The sequence below is a fragment of the Coturnix japonica genome, chromosome 4 (genome assembly GCF_001577835.2).
Source record: "Coturnix japonica isolate 7356 chromosome 4, Coturnix japonica 2.1, whole genome shotgun sequence".
Lineage (NCBI taxonomy): Eukaryota > Metazoa > Chordata > Aves > Galliformes > Phasianidae > Coturnix > Coturnix japonica.
Window position 1 is genome coordinate 5,655,531 of NC_029519.1, and position 23,841 is coordinate 5,679,371.

Sequence of the window (23,841 nt, forward strand, 5' to 3'; positions counted from 1 at the left end):
TTACTCTTACTTGAAGATTGAGCTGCAAACTTAAAAATCCACAGTCACAAAGGTGAAGTCCACTGAGTTTTCACATTGGCTCAATGGTTTTCCGTGAGAACTGTTTGCAGGCTGTTGTGAAACAGCTTTTCTCCACTCAGTTCATAAAAGTTTTTAGAAAGCACCTTACCTCGTGGCACGCGTTTCCTGCGATCTCTGAATGCAGCTCCTGATTGCAAGGCCTCAAGGAGACTATCCATCACTCCCGTCTCGTCACCTTCTGAGAATATGAGAAAAATATTAATCTCAATGCAATTGAAATGAGATTGTTAAAAAAAAAAAAAAAAGAAACGAAAAAGAAAAATGGTGTCAATTCTATGTAACACTTCTAAATAACACACATATGTTTTAATGTAATGGACGCTGTCAGTTCACCAGTTATCACTAGGAAGTTTGGGTACGATGCTTTATTGAGCAAAATTTATGCCAATCCTACTTCTCTTTTAACTTAAAGTCATGTTATCCTGTGCATTATTGATGACATCTTCAGCATGTAGACAGTCAGCTGCTGGTAAATGACTGCTGTTTCAATTATAAAATACTTCTAGGACTTCCTCAACATAGAAACAGGTCACTTTCTTGATTTACACAACGTACATAGAAAACCTGATGAAACTGAATGCCATTAAGTTCCACATTGTAGTTCTGCACATATTTTTGTGTTGCCTTCTATGATACATTGAATCCTTATCTTAGGATATGCTAGAATACATACACCCCATACTACATGACTACACATGTAACAATAAGTAAATAAACAACAAAGAAGAAAAAAGGTCATGCAGGGAATGTAAGAGCTGTAAAACTTAAAAAGTAGAACTCTACTTCTACTAGATCATCCTCTTTGTGTATCTTTGTTGTTTTATGACTAACTATCACTACCATCCCCTCCAAGTTTAGAGGATGCTTTTAAAGTGCCAGACTTCATGGAGCATGATGAAAAATTGGGCAGACATATATATTTAATGTATTTAAGCCTCCATTAACATTTCAGAAATAGAGGTCAAAGAACCAGTTTTATAAAATGATTGATGAACGTCTCTTTTCCCATTCACATCTGTATTACAGCCCCAAACTAAAATATAGAATAGACCCAGCAGATAGGTGGGCATTTTGCTCATGTCTCCCAGACTTCAAACTAATAGAGATTTCACCATCACAAGGTGAGAAGCTCCTTATTTTAAACAAGAGAATTACATTACAGTAAAACACTTCTGGCTTCCACAAAGCGTAGGAGGTTACATTGAGTACATTCAGGCTCTCCTGTGTTGAAGTTTAAAAGCAGTATATTAATGCAAAAGGTATTCTCTCTAGTTCTGTTACATTTAGATTTATTAGACTAAACCTAGATCTGATATAAGAGCATGCAAATTCTAAATGACTACCCGGTTCCAACTTCTACATTATGATCAACAGTATAATTACTCAGTAAATTTAAATTATATATCAATGTAATTTAAGCCACTACATATAATACACCACAAAGTTATCTTCAATGTCAGATGCAAGGAAGCAGCGCAAGAGTAGCAACCAGAAGACTGAAATACCAGGTTTAATTACATTTCTTCCAAAACCCTTTAAAAAATAAAAATAAAAAAATGCACTTGCAAAATGAATAAGTAAATTAGCTTCTCTTGGTTCACACGCAACCATAGAAGACCAAACCTTGTCTAAAGCACACACCATAATTACTTTTCTTTGTGTGTCTTATATTACAGAAGCTCATTTATTGCTATATTGTTGGTTCTGCATTACATTTATTTTCTGAATCAAGATCTGTGAACACTCTGACCAAACTAATATTCTTCAAGTTGGTCTGAAACATTTTATGTACAGTAAATGATTGCAATACGTATGGAATCAGTGAATAGGACAACAGAATCATAAGATGGCTGTGGGTTGGAAGGAACTTAAAGATCATCTTGGTCATTAAAATATTGTAAGTGTAGAAATATAACAGTATTATTCAACTTCCATTAAAAAGTTGGTAGAATTTATTCTAAAAAAAAAACAAACAAACACAAAACCAAACCTTCAGTACTTCATAGATGTTTATGCAGCCTTCTACATTTTATGCTGAGTGTGTCATTCTTCCTGCTAATTACCGCAAGTGCTAAAAAACACCTTATTTTTGGAATATCAAATGTACAATTCAAAGAGACAAGCTAAGGAAGCTCTGAAAGCTCTGAAATACACTGTTGAGATTTTTAACTCCTCACACAGCATATTAGTTCTGATCTCACCGCCACATCTCAATCAAAGCCGTGGAGTGATTATGTGGAAACCGGACAAGGAGTTGCATTTTTAGTCAGCCTTCATTAAAATTCATATAAGAGGATTCAATAGAAGTTTCAGACTTAATCCATAATTCTTGCTGAGATACTCCACATATTACCAGCTATCACTTTGATTTACTTTTTTTTTTTTTTTTTTTTCAAATACTTCCTATAGTAATTTGCAATCCTTCACCAGCTCCTGTACCCACTTTTTATTTCAACTGAGATCATCTGAAACAGACAAACCATTTCAGCTTGGAGATGAAGACAAAACAGCTTTTGCTACCAATGCTAGTGTCTTTTTTAATATGATCCTTAAGATTAAGTTTACTGTCATTTTGGTCAATATTATGCTTATTTACTGCTTCCTGACAATTCTTATCTAACCCCCCAAATGAGATCCTGAGATGCATATCTGCCACAATTAAATGCAAAGTAATTTTCTTATTTATAGCTCACACCATTAAAGTTCACCAATAACACAGATAAGCGATCATTCTTTTGTTAACCTGAGAAGCAATAAAAGCTCCAGCTGAGCCAGAACAGGATGCTTTGGTTTTGAACTAACTGCTGCTTAAGTATCACATTGTAAAAGTGAAACTTGTTTTGTCTGTTGTAGCCCATGAAGTTTTAAACACTGTTCTTGCAATTAAAGAGCGCTACAGATAGATCAGGATAGAAAACATGTGGCAGTGCTCTGATGAGAGATTATGAACCATCAGTGACAACAGTACACAAAATCAGAGCGCTTACATAAGAATGGGACTTTACATAACAATGGGAATTAAGTATTTAACCCCTTGATTGCGTTTGCTTCAGTAGATTTCTTGGACTTCCTGTTGTGCGGCAGGTATTTTTTTCAAGTGACTTGACTCTGGAGGCTACAGAAAGCAGTCTTAGTTTGCAACCTCATTCACTGCAACTGTTCTAATGGTAAAGACTTCAAGAGCCTCTGGGAACATGGTCATTTTCCTCAAGTGTTCTGCTGTCTTTCCTTTGTTTACACTGAGTACGTGAAGATTACTAAGAGGATGCCCACATATTTGACTTTTTTTTTTCCCCCCCTCTCACGCTTGGGCCCTTAATAGAAGAATCTGGTTAAATACCATGTTAGGTAACACATACTGCCTACTTATCTTCTTCTCAAGGTGAATAGAAGTGTAATTTTGAAACCACATCTTGCTCTGTACTGTTCTAATTTGAATTTTAGTACTTAGTCAAACGTAAAGTCAAACTTTGAAACAAATGACTTTTTACTCAGAATCCGTATCAGAACTCTGAATTGCAAGATATTCACCTAAAAAGGTCAATTTCCAGCATCTTTTGGCAAGTGTGTCTGGTGTTTTCATATATTTGCATTTTATTCGTTTGCTATAGTCATTTTGCTAGCACAATAAGTATCCTCAAGAAGCAGTCTTTCTCAGCATTTTCCACTATAATATGATCTCATGACTGTTATTTACTTTCTAATTAAAAGGAGTGCAAACTAGGACAGTATGACTGATAAGTGGACCTATACCACATGCCAGTTGACAAAGGAAGTCAAATTCTCACTTACATACTAATTAAGCTTATTTATGACAATCTGACCTCAGGTTCAGTCAACAGAATGGGAATTTACCAGTCTTTGTTGTCCATTTTCAGAAATTGTTATAATGGTCAAGGTCTACCTGCACAGGAATATATTTACTTGAAATGCATCTCCAGTATTCCTTGGATTCATTCTGAACAGACTTTTGCCTCTTGTGAAGGATAGTTTTTCAGAAGCACACACACAAAAGGGTTTAGAATGGATTACTTAAGTCACTGTTGTGAAGACATTGCCTCTATGCAGGAAGGAGGAAACTGTGTAGCTACAAAATATAAAGAGGGCCAAACAATACCTAAAAAAATTTAAAATATTAACAACTAAATCACATGGGTGTTTAAAAGGCTATGGTACTAAGTAAATTTTAGTTGATATAATTAGCAGACACACAAGACACCGCACACACCCCTCAGTTCTTTTATAATCACAAAATCACTGTAAAATGGTAAATGAAACTCAAATTTATCAGGATGAGACCAGTCTTGGCACTACTACATCTGGAGAGAAGGGGATTTCTTACACATTCTTGTCCTTTTTTGTGCATCTGTTTTGCTTTTCAGCTGTTTTAATTTAAACTAATGGTGATCTCCTTCAATTAATATGTAAAATACCTCAATTTCTTCTACTCTTCCAACTAATCTTGTACACATCAATGTCATGAAAAGTTTCAGATTTCAGTGCCAGGACAAGAAATGGCCAATGTTGGTCTCAAATTCATTTTAGAATGACAATTACAAAAGCAAGTACTGAACAAAGAGACCTCTCTGTGACAGGATATTCACCTAAACATTGAACAGGTACAGTGGAGAAGACGTAACTGCCCATCATACTGCATTTAGAGAAAAACTCACGAAAGTTACCCTAAACCAAAGACACTACACTCCGTCTTTTCTGTCTAAACCAACACATTTGTGTGGAGGTTCATTCACAATAATGCCAAATCTACTGACTTCAACTAAAGAAGCAACTGTCAGTAGAACTGAATTCAAAATAAATCATAGGCTTTAAGGAGATTTAGTGTTTATCTTTGATTAACTAAGAACCCACTTAACATAGGAATAGGAACTGTATTCCTGCATATAATTAAGATTCCTTGAAGCAAAGGTAAGTTGGATACATGTTGGAAAAGTTCCTGTTTATTTTATTTTGGAAGGTATAAGCTCAATTTGTCACCTATCAGTCAGTTTTGGGCTCTGTACAAAATATCTATACTTAGATAAGTGCATATCTTTTAAGATGTAGAATCACTTTAGCTTGTATAATGCTGTCCAGTGCAAATCACTTTGAAGCTTATATGTAGTTGAGGGATTTTATGTAATTTTACATTTCTCTTTACTCATTTTGGAATGTTTAGCAGGATTTACAGCAATCAATTGACATGGAACTTATAAGGCATCTCAATTAGACTACGCACTCCACAAAGTAGAAAGCACTAGCTAGCTGAGCAACTTGGTCTCTAAAATGTTGGCAATTCTTAAGTTATTTCTACAGATAGGAATTTATAGAGGACAGTTCTTGATCCTGGCCACACCACAGTTTTCTGATCTTTCACACCAAGAAAAAAAAATTAATTTTGATCTGGATGCTTCAATGGCCACAAGAAAAGAAGCTGCATCTGCATTACCAGGTAAGAACAGGGGAGTGCTTACAGTACTATAACACAAAAGGCTGGAAAATATATAAACCCTACTGCTCTGGTCTGATTTTTTCTTTTTTTTTTTTCTTTTTTTATTTTTTAAATTCCTTGAAGATACTGCTGAAGAAATAAACTGATACACAGTTAGGTTAAAACACCCTTTGGGTGAAAATCTCCTTGTCAGCATGACAGCTTGAAAGGACATCTGCCTCCTTCCTTTAAGTCTTTTGCGTCACATTTGCTAAGGCAAATTTGTTATTATTTATGTAAGCAGAAATGAGGATACAGACATAGGTGTATCAAGGTAAATCAGAAAACTGACAAAAAATTAACTCAGTATCAATGTCCTGGAAACTAATGGAGATAGAGATATCATCACACATCACTCCGCCTTCCATGGAAATACAGATGTAATATGCAAACCAGATACTTCAATATACCTCCGGTTAAATATTGGAAGAAAAGCCATTTTATAAATATTAAAATAACTGTCACCAAAATACTTGTAAGTTAAGATTCTAGACAACCATGGCTGCTAAACAGGATGAGAAGGTTGATGGCTTAATGTTCCTAAAGAGCTATCAACACAAGTCAACTTTACTGATTTGCCTGAAATAATGGCATTCTAAACACACGTGACAACATAAGGTGTAGCATAAGTATTACATGTGTTTCTGCACTACTGCATTATCAGCGACTGAAATGCTGACAGGAATCTTGGCCTTCCTCAACTTAGGCTGCGTATAACTCCATAGCAGTTCTTTAAAGCGTTCAAAGTGAGCTCATTTACCTGGTCTAGTGCACTTGTCAGACTGCATAACATATAAAGGACAAGTCATAGCCATGAACATTGTGTTTTACAGCTTGAATTGATCAGCAGTTTCCCAGCAGCGCACAGACTCATGTAAACAGAACTGCAGCCTGAAGTAATCTCTTGTACAAGGCAACCTACAGTTTTAATAATACCTCTGCTTGTGTTCAAGAATTAGAGACAAAACATGGTGGAAATCTGCATACTACGACTATCAGGACCACCTGATCACTCCTGTTTTCTTATCTTTTTTTCTCTTTTTTTTTTCCCATTTTTAATCTCACACAAAATACTATTTCCTCACAGCTCACAAACTCAACATTTGGCATTTAATCATACTGAAATGCCACTCTACTTAGTCTCTGAGCTCAGTCAGATTTTCTAACACATAATAGGACTATTGGGAGAACATCTATTGTAACACAGAGCCTTCAAGCCCAAAAAGGAAGATGTTAATTGCCACAATATCTTGATTATAAAGATGTTTACAGAATGAGATTAACAGCAAAGCAAGTAAGATACTACTTCTTGCAAAGAAATCCATATGAAAAAAATCAATTAACCACAACAAAGGAAAACAAGCCAATAATTCACAGTAAAATGGCTTGAAAGGAACATTACACATATTAAATGACAAATGGTAGAACTGTAAGATCAGGTAGGCCAAAATAAAACACAGTTTTTACTGAAAAAGTAAATCTTTCTTTCCTGCTTACAAAACAGACAGCATGTAGTTTTCACAGTGACCTGGAACAGTCTTCTGTTTGTTACTCCCCTCTTTATTTCTTTTTTTTTGTTGTTGTTGTTTATTTTAACAAATTGCTCTGCTAAAAACAGCTTCTTACCTTTGTTCATATCAAGCAACTGTTGCTTCTTTTTCAGTCTCTCCAGCCTCTCTTGCTCTTGCTTTTCTCTTGCCAATTTGGCTCTCTTCATTTTTTCTTCCATTTCTTTTCTTCTCTTATTTTCTTTTAACGCTTCCTGCATTAAATAAAATGAACACAGGATTCTAAATTCCAAGGAAGACTAGAAAAAATAGTAGAAACAGCCTTGCTCGTGCAGATATTCTATTCACATCCTGTAGGTGAAAAAAACTGGAAATGACACTAAAAATTCCAAGCATGGTCAAAAATCTTCAAGAGAAGATGATTTACCACACTATTTATACATATTAACATTACTATATAATCAAAAGAAAAAAAAAAATAAAATTGAAGAGCTTTGCATTCTGGGTGGTTGAAAAGTTCCAGAAAACTTCTATCATTAACATGGTTTTGTTTGGTTGGCTGGTTTGGTTTTAAGTCTCATTTAAACCAGTAGCTTAATTTTAGGAGGAGTGAAGATGCAATTTCAAGAGTTCACTGTGATACAGTACTATATATAGCTTTGCTGATATGGTGGAAACCACAGTTACCACTGATGTTAACCTACACGTTCACGTGAAAACTAGACTAAGAACTGTATTTGTTGTACCTACCATCCAGAAAAACACCTTTCCCTCCAGAAATAAAACATAGAGAATTAAGGCTGGGAAAAAAAATAAAATAAATCAGAGTCTTATCCCTTCTCATTTTGGACAGTTCTGTCTCCATGCATTCAGTCACATGGGACAGAGATATCAGTTTACTGAAACTTGACAGATCATAATGAAAGTAAATGCCCACAATATTAAATGAGAAAGCAGTTAAGAGATGTCATGTCTGAACTACTAGCAACTCACTAGCCATTGGCAGATTATGATTAGTTCATACACTCTACCACGTTTTCTAACAGGAAGACTACTACACAATGAACTACACAAACTCTTAAGTTTATTATACGTGGACAACTACCTTGGGTCAAGCTTTAAGCATACCATCTTAGAGAATATTAATTTCATAAAAGTTTCATAAATATGAAAGATATACAGTTTATATGATACGATAGCTACCTAATTGCTACTAAAACAAAAGGCATTCGAAACAGACGAATCGCAGAAGAACATCACACTAACAAATATCTATGATTTTTGGCCCTTATGCTAATTTCAAAGCTAACAGTGCTACAAAGTACTGCACTCATATAGTTTTGTATGCATTTTCATAACAGCATTACAGTTAGTATAGGAAAAAAATATATATACATATATATATATATGACTGTATATATATATTGTGATATATCACAAGTCTTCACCACCCTAGGCTTTGCTGTAGTACCCATGCAGCTTTTCAACAGCTCTAGCATTTCTGGTTAGGACTTAGAGGATTCTTTCCTGCCATCCCATCTACTTTACAACCTCCTACCCACCCACTCAGTTTTATGTTGCATTTGTTAAAATTGACATTCTTCTCTTCTACATAAGACTTTAAAGTGAATACTGTGAAAAAAAGAAAAGGATGTGTTATTTGACACATCACCGCTGTCTAGTGAAAAATAATACCTCTCATTCACAAAAGCATCCCAGAAACAAAGCACCTAGAATGTACTTGCTTATTATTGCTCTCCATCAGCCAGTCTGACTCACGTTTCATATTTGCTATGTCATTTTGTACTATATTTACTGAGTTGGATAAATCGATGAAATACTCACAAGAACATATCACCAGATGTTTTCTACATATTTAAGTGCTGAAACAAAATCATATATATTCATCTTTATTTGTAAACACACCTTATATTTGAAGTAACATTGATAACAAATTTGATCACGCTTTTTCAAAGCTGGCTGAAAATGGCTCTAAATAAAGGAAAAGAGAACCTGGACTCAGAAGCATGGCGTCATCTACATAAATTGTTTTGCTTGAATTATAACGTAAAATTCTTTGTTTCCTTCTACAGGGTAGAATAGTGTAGCTTTGAATATTTAATTATTTGCTTTTTATCATTTCCAGACCTTCAAACTGTGGACAAGCATGATGATTTTGAATATAAAGGTAAAACAATACCGTATATACCGTGCTGCAATTCAGGCTTTACCATCCTAGAAATTAACCATGTTGCACAAATAAAATGGGGTAATTTTTTTGTATGGAACATATATATGCACAAACTTTGAGGCTAGTAGTTTCAAACAACTACAACAAATTAGTTCAACAAGACTTATGCATGCAGTAACATTAAAAGGAATATGCTGATATTATAAAATAAGGAGTAAAAATGCGACAAACATGAGAACTATAAAACTTCTTCAGTGCTCACAGTCTTTTAAGATAAAACTAAAGTGGATGAGTTCTACAATGACATCCACCCACTTACATCCACCTGCTTTTATCCAAGATGTGAACTAATGAACTAATTGCCAGTCATTCTGCAAAGTCACAGGAGATAATTTACCTATTTAATTTTGTTTAAAAATGCCACTTCAAATTGAGTTTCTATGGCATTTTAATAGCATAATATGAAGCATCCACAGAAATTTATTTTTTATACTTAAATATATTTTGTTGCAGATAGCAGAATATAACAGCAAAAAAAAAATACTTCCAAGTCCTCCTCAACAACTTTGTCAGTTTCATCTTTTATACCTCATCCTTGTTTTTAAACACATATCATAACCTTGAGAAATCTTACTTCCCAAATCATCATAATTGTCAGAGATAAAAAATTCCATTTATTTGCTACAAAACTACAAACAAAAACAAGAAAAGCTGGCCTATTATTGTAGTACCCCCCAGTTCACCTAACAAATAAAAATGAGACAAGCATGTTTTAACCAGTGTTTATATTCCTCCCAGACAAATAAAGGCAGCACCAAATACCAGCAGGTTAAGAAACCAGTATTTGGGAATTAACGTGCAATAAAATCTGTAGTTTTCTAAGTCCTTCTGAAAATAACACATAGTAAAAAGCAACTTCATCTGAAGAATTGTTTAACTTAATTTGCTTTAAGAAAAGGGATTTTGTTTATTTGCTTTACATTAAGAGCAACTTTGACATTAATAACTTACAGTTCCCACTCCAGAACAACTTTGTTTGCTGGTTTAAAAACTAATCTTTGATTAATATACAAATTTTTTTTTTTAATTTTTTTTTTTTTTTTTAAGATTCTTTTGCATAGAAGTGCACATACCACATGCTTATTTCAGAACAGCTAGAACATATGTGCACTAGAAACATCTACTACAGTCGAGGAACATTCAAATAAAAAACAAGTGTATTTATAGTGTCTTCCCACCAGTAGGAAAATGAAAGAATTCGGATGGTGACAAAAAAAAATTCACTTATGGCAACTTCTTGCTTGTCTGATTCCCCAGCTGTTTTCTCCTAAATAGTTATTTATTCACAACAGAAATGCAATTTGTACTTTTAAACCAAGACAAATATGCTGGGAGGCCATATAGAAGTTTTCGAGCAAAATTTCTCTCAGATTCAAACTTGAGTACATAGCATGTATCCAATTATATAGCACACACAGAAAACTAAGCAGTGAGACAATATCTCCATGTGTGAGGAGAATATAGATATTAGATAACAAGGAAAACACAGAGTTCTCACATTTTCTTTTAATTTGTATTTGGCATACCTTCATAATTGTCCATCTATTCTCCTGTTCTTTCTCCAAACTCTTGAGTTTCATTGGAAATTTTATAATGCAGAAGAACACATTACTAGTTATGTAATGTTACTTTTGAGCATTCACTGCCAGATACCCTCTCTGTGTAGTTTTCAGGATGAATTACCTGATCACTAAATGGCAGAGATCAGCTTAATACTAGAAAAATGATTCTACTTCGCTTTTAAAGGAAAATCACTATTTTTGTTACTGCAGTGAAGCTCAACAGCAACAAAGCATGTAACAGAGCTGATAAGTATTTACTAAATAATTATCCTGTTTAAAGGATGAAAACAAACTAGTCTAAGAGCTAAAACTCAGTCTAACATCACAAAGTAAGAAGCATGCCAGAGTTCTGGAAAAGACCTTTAATAGTAATAATCCTGATACTGTCTTTTCAAAAGATTTAGTGGCATGGAAAATCTCAAATCACTGACAAGTGAATATAAAACATATATATATATATATGTTTTTTTCTTGTAGACTGCTCAAGATCCTCTGCGTTTTGTCTTTGTGCAGAAGAACATGCAGTTTGAGAGGCTTTCCCCAGCTTCCCAGCACAAAAGTCTGATGTTCCCCCTTGTGTTTATTGGGATTCACTGAAATAAGGCTCTGATACCCAGCACAGCCAGTTTACAACTTGGTTTCCTTAAGAAGCAAATGAAATATTAATGCATCTCATACTCTGTATGTATCTTAAGTTTTGACAGACAAACAGATCTTTGCACACCAACATGGTTGTAAATAGACTCTCAAAGGTAAATTATTAAAAATGAGAAGAAAGAAAACAAACTGTAATGCAGATATTGCCTAGGATATTAAAGATGCAGTTGGCTACAAAGCAGTCATGCACTGCTAATGAAGGCTGTCTGTGATCCCTCAGGCCTTCCCAAAATTTCCTTTGCACCACCAAAATATGCGATCTGAAGTTCCAAGAAATAAATAAAAAAAACGCAAAACTTTCTCCATCATAACTCTGTGAACTCAGATTAACTGGCAAGTCATCTATAAAAGCAGAGCTAAGACACAGCTGTTTGCTCAATGACACGATGAATTTAGTGACTGAGCAGGTATGAAACAAGTAGAAAAGACTGCTTAGGATACTGCCCTATGGTTGGTATAGCACAGCCATTATATCTGACACAAGACATCTTTGGGATGCTGTCAGTGCAGATCAAGATCGCTTAGAACCAAGACCAACATTTGCAGGACCATGGTATATGCTCAAAGACAGAGCCGTCAGCAGCGGGACCCTGAAACAATGCCACAGCCATGCCTGGGAAGAAGGGCAAAGCCACTGTACATGAGAGGCATTGCCTCAAGCACAGTCACCTGCCTGGCTTACTACACTTTACATAAGACTGACATTAATGTATGTAAATGCACACATCACCTTATGTTGCTCATTAAGTACAGCCCACTTGTTTACAGCTGCTACATATCATGACTGTCAGGCTTGTCTGTGCCAACAAAATGGGCATCGGGCAGCTCTTCACTAGATACATCAGGGTTTGGGAAGGATGCAATCAATATTACTTTATCATTACAATGTTTTCTTGCACTCTACTGATACTATCAGAGAGATGCACTCTCTCATCTTCATTTTTTTCTTGAGGCTTCTCTTACCTTCTGCTTCATATTCTATTTTAATAGAATAATCCAACTCTACTAGCTTGCTCCGTATTATTCTAAAATTGATAAGCAAACAAACTTCAGGAAATAAGCTGATTTACTACAACATCAGCAAGCTAACTGAAGATGCAGAAACAGTGATCAATCAAATCATAATTAAGACAAATGAGGAGGTTCAAATGATCAAATTGCTATCTTAATAAGAAATATGAGCAAGCAGAACAATGAACCTGAAACTGGATGAAGTACCCTCGTGAAAACTTTAAGAGCTCAGATTCCTATGAATCCAAAACTCAGAGACAGTTTTTTATCTACAATGATAAGTGCAGACGTATGCATCAGCAAACCACAAGCATCTTCTGTGGAAGGGTCTCTTTTACATATAAAATCTTGCCACGGGGAGTAAGTCTGTCGTTTACATGAGCTCAACATCTGGGTTAGATTCACAACTTAAGTACTGTGATACTCAAAATCCCAAACTATGCTTGATTTCCAGAGTAGAAGGAGGATTTAAAATCCTCATTTAAATTTTATAAGCTTCCTAGATAATGCCTAGCAATAACGAAATGACTCAATTAGACTTACTGCAATCAGTACTAACTGGACAGTCAGCTTAAAATTTTCAAATGAAAAAAACTAAAAAGCCCTATTTTAACCCTATTTTCAAGGTCCAGAAAGCCTAACTTCAGTCTCTTCTAAGATCATATTTTCTCATATGTAATCTAGATCAATCTGCATCCATGACAGGGGGGCAGTAGGCCTGCCTGTGCTCCCCCGAACCCCAAGAATGGGAAGGGAAAAGGAAAAGGGGTAGGGAGTTGGTAAGGAGTTGGGCTCAAGGAAACAAACAGAGCAGTGACAATGATCTAAGGAGGAAAAACTTATTTTACTAATTATGATACCAGAATGCAAGATAACACAATATAGTACAATCTAATTAAATCAAGACTAGTAGATCAAGTAAAATAAGAGAGAGAGGTTTTCCAAAGACTGGGAAGCCTAATTGTGTATTTGTTCTTCTCTGTGCTCCACATGATGTTATGATGTGGAATACCAATAGCAAAAAATTACAAAACCATGACACCATATTCTTTTAGAAAAAAAATATTTAACAAAAGGGTTTGCTATCCTGAAATATGAAAGCTGTTGCTTTTCTCTAACCACAAGGCCTGCACCACCACCACACAAGTCTGACTTTCCAGAGACAAGTTCCCATCCCATCTGTATTGCCTAACTGTCACTTGCATGTCTTTGAGTGCTTCCAAAGGCAGAGTACTGTAATTCAGTTTTTATTTTCTTTTATAATAAATGTCATACATGCCTTTTATGAAATATATAAGGTGGCCAGTTACCTAAAGTATTAACAGCTTGTTAATAAAGTAAATGAGTTACCACTTGTACATGAATGCTTCTGTTTCCAATTCCATTACAGAAGAACTTTTCTGAACTACATCCACTTTTTGATTTATCATGTTATAAAAACCACAAAAATATTCTCCTAAGCACAGAGTGGATGTGCTTTCAGAGAAGAAATTAGAGACCTTATAAAAGGTTTTCTTTTCTTGTTTAGCTGTGCTTTTTTGTTTAATTTTTTCCCCCTCTCTTCTGAGAGGGGCAGCAAGCAAGAGCTTGTTAATACAGACAATGTTTCAGGTTTGATATTGCCTCCTGGGATGGTTTGCTACAGAAAATACTTATTGTTGATTATTCTATATTTTTCTATAGCTTTCTTCTAGCTAGAAGAAAGAAGTTGTCTTTCAGACCACATTAAGGAACTGCTATTTCTTAAGCACAAGGGAGAAGTCACATTCCCAGATAAACAATCAGGAAGAAGAATGAATATACAATCAGGAAGAAGAATGAATATACAACCTTTCTTTTAAAGCCACTTTTGAATTACATACTCAATTGGCGTGAAACCTGAGAATTCAGCTTGATTTTATGTATGGTCTGTCATAAGAAAACTTATGATTAGGTACTAATCTATGTGTTGTATATTCACTGAATTATATTCTCATAGCCAATGTCCCACTGTATTTAGAGAACAAATTAGAAGAGTCAAAGGAAAAAAAGTTCCCACATCACACAGCTTAAAACTTGCCCTGAAGCAAACAATTACTACAAAGAAAAGGGCTTACATAGACATTTATACTCTCATTGCTGAGGCTATTGTGATGAAAAATATTTTACTTTTGAAGGCAACATAACAGATGTTTCCTTTCCTGCCTACTACTGAGTTTAAATCTTATAAAACCTTGAAAGACCGCAATAGTTGTGGCCCAATAAAAAGTGTCAGGTTACTGATCATTCAGTATGTCATATCTTTCGGTGAGTTCTATTTTCTGGATCTTTTATCACAGAGTTACTGTAAAATATTCCAGCTACACACTAATCATTTGTGAATCAACAGACAGTACTGATAAAAAAGGGAACTTCATTTCACAAGTCTCTTAGAAGGAGCCGTCTCTCATAGTGCCAACTGAACAGTTGTTCCTATCAACTTTCCTTACACTACAATGCAATCTTTTATCCCCATGTACATTTATAACATAATAAAAAGATTTCCTTATTCAAAGAGCTGCATCTGTACAAATGCCTTCTGGGAGAGAGTAGTCACATTCCACAAGATAGCAAAAATATCACTTCAATGAAGGAAGAAGCTGCACTGCATTTCATAATAAATATGTTTATAAATGCCTGTTTCGACCTTCTCATACTTCACCCCCCACCCCCCCACCCCAAATTTTACTCATCTATTTTAAATTCACCTTTAGCACTAAGTGCGCTAAAAGGGGAATCCACTAGGAATAACTTAAAAGACATAACATTAACTTAAGGAAAACAAAATTTTTTTCACCTAATGTTAAAGCCTGTACTTCACATACTCTCCATAAAGCACACAGCCTGATTAAACAGGAGTTTATGTGCATTTTTAAATGCAGATGTGACAGATTTGGTGGATATTTTTAAATATTCTAGCAACAAAAGAAACAAACATTCAGAAAGTGACATTTCAAGTATTTCAGATCATTTGATACGAAGATTTTGAGACAAATTAAAATGAAGAACTGAAACAGAAAACAAGCACCTTGCCTCAGGAATCTGATTGTTATCTGTTAAGAGCCTGAAAACTATACTAAATGAAATGTATCAGGCTGCAATTGTCCCAAGTTGCTAATCAAGGACAATATGAATCTATATTTACTTTTACTGAACAGAAAGACTAAATCAATATCATCTTAAAAAAATCCTGCTTCAAAACAAGCACTGCATATGAAATGCATATTCCTATTCAGTGGATGCTACCTCTGATTCAATTTCCTTCTAATTGTCAGCTCTGACAGCATACACACTACTCCGCTCTCCACCAAAAACAATCAACCAAAACCAACCACAATAGCAGCCTGATTTTTAATCGTGTTTCATTTATAATTAAAGACCTCACGGTCACATGCTTTTTTAGTGCTTGTAATCTTCACTGAATAAAATGAGGATATAAAGATGCATCTAAGTATGAAACCAAAGAAAGAAACCAAGGCATAGGTGAGGCAGAATAAACAGGAAATGTCTACCCTAAAACTCACTTTCGAGGTGTAAATATTCTACCTAATGTTAGGAAAAAATGAACAAAAAGTGGGACAGCTACATAAGGATTGAGAGGCAAAGAGACTCTGAAAAGTGATAGACAAAATTAATTCAGGCCTCTCACTACACCCTTGGCACTAACTACATTTCCTACAAGAAGGGCAGAGAAACCTAGATATAAAAAGGAGACAATAAAGGATATGTAAATAAAAACAATTGTTTTTTTCTATCTGCACCTCTAAATAGATTCAAGATGTTGCATCTTGATGAATTTAAATGGCTCACAAAGAATGCTTGTTTATATAAAACACAGGTGCTCTAAGTTGATTTGTCTACTTACAAACATATGATCGATAGTTTTGCAATTTCAACTGTGAATCCCCATTTATGCAGTGTTTTCTTCTCTTCCCATTATCACAGAAGAGCATAAAAATTATTTCTTTATCACACAAAATTAGATACTAACAAAAATTAGGCAAGAGAGGTTAATTTAGTACTTGATTAGTAAGTTTCTAGATGAGAAGCTTTAAAGATTAAAAAAAAGATATTGTTTAAAAAAAGTCTATTTCTACTTAATAAGTCTGTGTCCATTCCTCTAAAATAAAAATCAGCTCTGCCGCTCCAAGTACAGAAAATATTCCAGCAGCAATCAATATGTCCCAGAAACTGAGAAAGGTCAGCTACTGTATCAGCTTACATCACCTCCTGGTAGTTTCCTCTTTCCCTGCTGTTTAATAGAATAACAATATATTTCTATGAAAAATTTTGTTAGAAATTTATTTGTGAAGAGAAACTTATGGACCAAAAAGAATATCACTGTATTGCTGATGTACTTTGATCAGAAGAATGAAAGATTAAAAAGCAACAGTGACTGCTCCAGAATTCTTTTTCTGATGTGTTCTACATCTTGACATTCAACTTAACAACTTCTAAATGTTCAGAACTTCTGGAGGATCATTTAATAAATATTGTTTCTGTCCAACTTGTCAAAGACAGAAAATATGTTCTATGTATATATTGTTTACATCAAGAAATCAACTATTGGCATTATTTCTCCCATTGGATGCATGGAACTTCTGCCAATATCCATCACAGTCTTTAACATGTTTTCAAGACCAAATGTTTTTAATTTCTCACTGTTAAAATAGTTTGATATGGGAACTACAAGACAGAAATGTTGTGCAAATACGTATACACATATATACAAAGAATTCTGTCTCTGATTATGGGACGTGCCATTCAGAACATATTTCTGACAATTATTTTTGGTTCACCTTTAAAGACATGGGTATATATTTCATCTATTTTCAAACACAATAGTCAAATCGTATGATTCCATAAGAACTGTATATCCTTATCAGCAGTTGCAAATGAATGAAGACGTCATTACAAAGACAGTTCTTTATTTAGAGAGTAAATTTGCTTTCGCATGACAGAATCATACATAGAATCACACAGTAAGAAAAGGGAAAGAGTGCTTAAAAATAAGAAAGTTAATGCAAAGGCAATACAAAACAAGTCAAGATTTTCTGAATGGCTCTGTTGAATTTTAGATACTTGTAGAGGTCAATCACTTAAAACCAGTTATCTACAACTTTATATGCTGTAGTTTAAATTAAATTTGCTGTATCACAGAATATTTTTTAAAGGAAAACCTCCTCTAAGCACTGAAAGTACTGACCCTGCAAACCAGGAAGCTGAGGAGGTTTGGCAGAAGGGAACTCCTGACAGCCTTGGCATACAATGGAAACACTCAGAGGTATAAGTGTGGTTATGCTACCCAAGAGGAAGATAGCAGTACTGCAGCAGTACTGATCAGGGAGGGAAGGAATTAAGACAAAGCTCAGACTCGGGAGATAAAATTTTCAAGCGAGGTGAAAAGCAGTGAGGCCTTTTATTGTTACAGAGGCTACTGAAGAAAGATCAAAGAAGAGATAAGCCTGCTGCTGAATGAAGCATGGAACCTAACTTCACAGCTTGAGGTACTCAGTGCCTTCCTTTACCTCACCCTTTACCATCAGTATCTCAGAGGATACCATCATCTGACTGATGTCACTGCAAGGCCTCTATTTCATGAAAAGGTTGTGGGACCCTGAAGACACCTCCGGCATCTGGAAAAGTCACACTTCAGGCTCATCTTTAAAGGAGTGAGGAAAGCTTGGTGAATTACACAGCAGTCAGCCATCAGTCAGGTTTTCAGGCATATCACAGATTCTTTCTGGAAGCCATCTCCAGTTATACAAAGGATAAGCTGCTGACTGGGAACAGCAAGAATGGACTTCAAGGGCAAACTGTGCCTTATCAACTTGACTGCCCTCTAAAATGAAACAACAGGCTCTGTGGATGAGGGGAAGGTAGTGAATGTTGTCTACCTTGGCTTTAACAAAGCCTTCACAGTCTTTCACAGTCAATGTCTCTTCAGCGATGGAGATAATCAAAACACAGTTGAACAAAGAAAACAACAGAGAAAACACCAATTCCCAAAAAAGCAATCCAGGGATCACTTGGAAGCAGCATGTAGGCATCACTGATTTGAAAATGATATATTTGATCAGTAGGCATGCTTTAGGATTACTTGGTTCTGTGTGGAGCAGCCAGGAGTTGGACTCAACAATCCTTATGGGCCCCATCCAAATGAGGATATTCTGTCGTGCTACACTGTATGTCTTCCCTTCCCCCCACCCCCCACCGCTTCTAAATTTATAACAGTGGTTATTAAGCTTAATAGTAAATTCCACATACTAAACAGGTTGAGGGGATTTCTACTGTTGTCCTTGAACTTGAACGTTTATTGTTTTCTTTTTGAGAAAATTCTTACAACCATCAAGATGCAGAAAATCGTAATTCTTTAAAATAATTTTCCTTATAGAAAGTAAAATCATTGTACTGTGAACTTTCATTGTTTGCCCCAGGCCTTCCTCAAGTGTCTGAAAAAAATTAAATCCCCAAACAAGAACCTTTATGCCACTAAAATGTACAAGGTTCTGCTCCAGTTGATACAATAAGTCAAGAAATTCTCAAAAGGCCTAATTACAATTACTATGACTGCTGCCTATATCTGAACATAGTGAATTTCACTGAAGTACAGACGATGCTTAGGAAACGAAAGTGTTTCCTTAAGCTATGTAAGTCTCAGACTTCACTTCTTTTTTGTATTGAAGCTTTAATATTTAAAGAGGCTTAGATGACAGAAGGACAGTTTAAAAATGTTTAAAGACCTCAGCATCACACAGATAATTAACTATTCAGACCAAAATACAGCATTAAAACAGTATGCTAATATATTACTGTCTCCAATGTTAAAAAGTTTAAAAAGGAATAAATATCAAGGCAAATTTGTTCTCTGCTTTGAGCATTATCTGTTAATCAGAAGAGTGCAAGCATCTGCGCACTCAGAAGAAAATAAAGGAGATTCTAACATATAAAACCCTGATCATATTTCATGGCATAAATTACATTGATAGCTTATAGAATAAACAACACTTAAACATACCCATAGAGAATTATTAGGAGAAGACATATATACAGCATTTATTATTATTGCCAATTTACAAGTAATCCTAACAGTGCAGGCACAAGCAGTTTCAAAACCTTCATTACTCTGTTACAGCTATTTCAGTCATTAAAAATAAAGTTTGAAATGCCTTCATTTATAACTTTCCTAAAATAGTGAGAATTAGTTGAACCTCACTGTAAGTACAAATGAATAGCATTCATACAGAAGAGAATTTATTCTCATTGCAAATTAAAGTTCTTCTTGACTAAATGCATTTCATTCTTCACAAGTCTTTACTATGTTTATCTGCACTCTGAATTAATGTGCAAATATTCAAAATCAGTAGAACATTCTTACATGTGATTCAAGAATATCACTGAATGTTCCTGGACCTCATTTAAATGACTTAAGCTAGCAAATAAAAACAGTAAAAAACATTCAAAGACAAGTAACAACCATTACTAAAATAAAGGTATTAGATATGAACTGAAATTGAAATCCAAACACACTATTTTCATAAATAATTCTTAGCAAAGCTTACAAAAAGCAAAAATCAAAAACCCAAATCTCTGCAGTTTTCTACACCATAGGCCTGAATTACATTTCTTAAACCTAAAATACACCTAAATGTAAAAGCAATCCTAGAAAACTACTTTGCCGCAAACTAAAGGAACTTCTGAACAATTGGCTGCATGAGAGGCAGCAGTTTGCACTGCAATAAAGAAGTCTCAATGCACAGTGGAAAAAACACACCCAGGGAGGCTGCGGGGTCTCCACACCCAAATCAAAATAAGAAGATTCTTAAGAGATAAGAAGGTCCTGTGCTATCTGTTGTAAGTTGAACTTGCTTCGAGCTGAAAGTTGGACTGGCTGATCTCAGGATGTCCAACAAAACAAAACTTGAATTAAGGCAAATACAGCCAATATTATAACGATGTTTTAAAGTATAAAAATAAAAAGCTAATAAAACTCTCAGTTATGTCTTTGTAGTTTGTGCAACTGGTATCAGCAGAAAATTTACTGCATGTTCACACATTCGAATTTTTGGCAACAGAAGCCTGCCAGTAATTTCTTCATAGCTAGTGGTTTTAATCCTACACTTTTCTTCAGTTGACTCTGCTCCTTCAGCTATCACAATAACAAATGTAAGCCTCAACTACCACACATATTATTGCTATCATACTGAAGACTAAATGACTGAATAATCAGTTATTTCTATAGAATGCAACATTTAATATAGAATATATAGGAATATTATAACTAGAAAGCCAAATAGATTTGCCCCTGTAGAAGAACAGACAATCTCACAAAAATTCTTCTCCTTAATTAACTGGCAATCAAGTAACATGAATAAAATGTACTAAGACAAACAGTATTCAATTTATTTATAAAAAAGAATTAGCAACCTCCCAATCAGTAACAGCCACACAAAAACATCAAAAAGATGGATGCCACTGAGATTGTAATATCTTAAAAAAAAAAATAAAAAAGCATCAGTAACATGATGTTGTAGAGTTCAATGTTCAGGACCTCGAGGTAAGAAAGCCACTAGGGCAAGTTGTTATTACTATGATTTTCTAGAGCATTCTGTACGGCTTGCTACATTGGAAGGAAGATCATTTACATATAAGTCAGTAATACCTCTCACCCCCTGAATTCAACACTTTACTCTCACAGAGTTAGTTACAGAAATTCATTCCACATCTATGTCACTGTCAATTTTAACTGTAGTTATACATATGTTAATTTCTTCTATTCCTTCAGAAGGCCACACAAATATGCCACTCCTGTTATCAGTTATAGCCCCTCATATTTAGTTTCTTGCATTTACCCACTGAAATGCTTAAGCATCTCTGATTTTTTTTTTCCTTTTATAACTCAGTACCATCAAATTCAATTATCACTGAAGAGCAACAGACTATCCATCAGGTCTTGAAGTAGTAAAAAAGAAAAACAATTATTTAAGAAACTGGAAATACATTCATTCTAATATGCCTTCTAAAAAACATGGGTATTTCTTCTCTAGTTCACCTACAAGTTTAAATGAATACATGAGGACAGATTTTTCAACACAATATTTGGACACTGGCAGTCTAATATCCACTGTGTAGCAACTGTTTGAAACAGATCTCCAAATTAAGACATTCGTATTTGAAAACCTACATCTTGGATTTATGAAAAAGTAAATGTGTTGAAGTAGCTTACTACTATTCCTGTTCTTTGCATGTCTTCACATATAAATGCTGCCGTGCCTATTAATTTTAGAGGTACTGGTAATTTGCTTATAGTAAAATTTTAAAAAAAAAAAAACAACAAAAAAACACAATACTATTCCAGTCAATTTAAAATGACTAGTTAGAAAACTTTTCCTACAATATATCTAATACAGTAAACCTGGCACAAAAATTAGGTTTTTAAATTGCTACCCATCTATCACACTAAAACTCAAAGCCCCTATGATTATGCAGTGAATTAAGACAGCTACTGGCAATAGAGAGACTGGGGAGCAACAGCTGCATGGTAAACAGTGGTATTTCCAAGCAGTGTTAATATTCTCAAGAGACAAAATGTGACATTCCAGGCATCTGTTTTCCTTGTACACTTTCTATGGCACAACTGATTACGACTCCCAGACAGCCACTAGGAAAGATGACATTAAAGCCATCTAAAAATTGAGCTGTTAAATGAAATTCTTAAATTCCTCCACAAAGAAACCAAGCCCTGATATCAACCATACTGACTGGCTGGAAACGTTAAAATAAGCATCTAAATGCATATCAGGAGTTTATCAGAAATACTGAGTTCAACACGGAAATTTAAGCTTCCGTTCAAAGCAATATTAAAACACAACCAGACTCCAAAACAATGTGTATGCAGGCATATTAGGCTTAGGCTTTACAATGGTTTTGTTGCTCTTCTATATTATGTCTATTTGTTATATGACAGACAACAAGCAATTTAAAAAAAAATAATAATCTGATTATCCATATATCTTATCAAACTGATAGGAAATTTAGCAAATTACAAACAGTGAAATAATAATTACCAGTGACCAAAAATCAAAATAATTCTGGAAGTATTCATCTGATTCCCTGCTGCAGCACAAAACAAAAAAAATTAAGTGTAACATTAGAAAGAAAGGAAGACAGATTTAAACTTACTTGGTAGAAGCAAAAGGAGAAATAAAAACACAGTATAATGTTAGGGCACTACTTACCAAGAACAGAATTCTAAAGTTGTTCAGATCACCAAAGAATTCTTCTATGCTTATTGACTTAGCGTCAAAAGTAAAGTATTCTCCCAAGCTCTCATATAATTTCATCATGTTGTTGTGCATGTAGGACAGCTTTTCATATTGGTCTCGCGCATTCTCAGCAAAGAGGTAAGATTTTGTTAAGGAAAATGATTCAACTGGAATTAAATATAACAGTAAAACACAAACAAGACAATACAGCACAAGTGTGGGCAAAATTGGAAAATTTGGTGGTACTGTCCCAATTTCACGTATGCTATCTTTAAGTAGAAACATGCATAAGTACATTCCAACATAAGACAGAAAATATCATTGACCCTGTTGGTTTATGATAGATTTAGATTAACTTGCAAATTACCTAGATTATCATAGTTGAATAGCACTTCAGCTGCTTGTAAGTTTAATGTAGGCAATACAGTTACATTATTTGGTCACAGATGAACTTACAACTTATGAATGCACAAGGACAATACAGCCACTCAAATTGCTAAGGGGTATTTTCTACCTTCCAAGTTTGTTTACCAACATAAACTCATGAGTTCAAAAGCTATCAAGAAACAGAAAAAAATATATAAGAGAAGAAAAAAAACCAACACTTTCTTCTCTATAGAGTATTTCCACAGAAGTAAAAAGCTGGCTACTCAAATGTAGAACCAAAACACATAACAGATAGAAATATTCACTTAAGATCAACTCAATCAAAAATTCTCACCAATATTAAATCAGAAATACAAGTACTAATGATAAACACCTAATTAGTTTGGAAATGAAACATCAAGGAATTTACCAGACTGGTGTCTGTACTTATTCTCTCTTACATGCTGTCTGTCACTCTCTCCCACTCTGAAAGAAGTACTCCTTGCTTCAATTTCCATAAAGTGGTATTGTCTGAAGGTTGCACTATATTACACATTTTTATTAGTAATTGTAGAGTAAAAATAAAAGTCTGATTACCAACTTACCAGTTGTAATTACAAGTTTGCATAATCAT

At 34.6% G+C, this 23,841-nt stretch overlaps 1 protein-coding gene across 1 annotated transcript in view; it reads right to left on the reverse strand.

Moving 5' to 3' along the window:
• The window catches only part of DIAPH2 (diaphanous related formin 2), a 153,218-nt gene that overhangs the window by 34,911 nt on the left and 94,466 nt on the right, over positions 1-23,841 (reverse strand). The window contains 3 exon segments of the mRNA XM_032443965.1: positions 170-259; positions 7,196-7,331; positions 22,815-22,979. Of these exon segments, the coding sequence (XP_032299856.1) occupies positions 170-259; positions 7,196-7,331; positions 22,815-22,979 (391 nt within the window).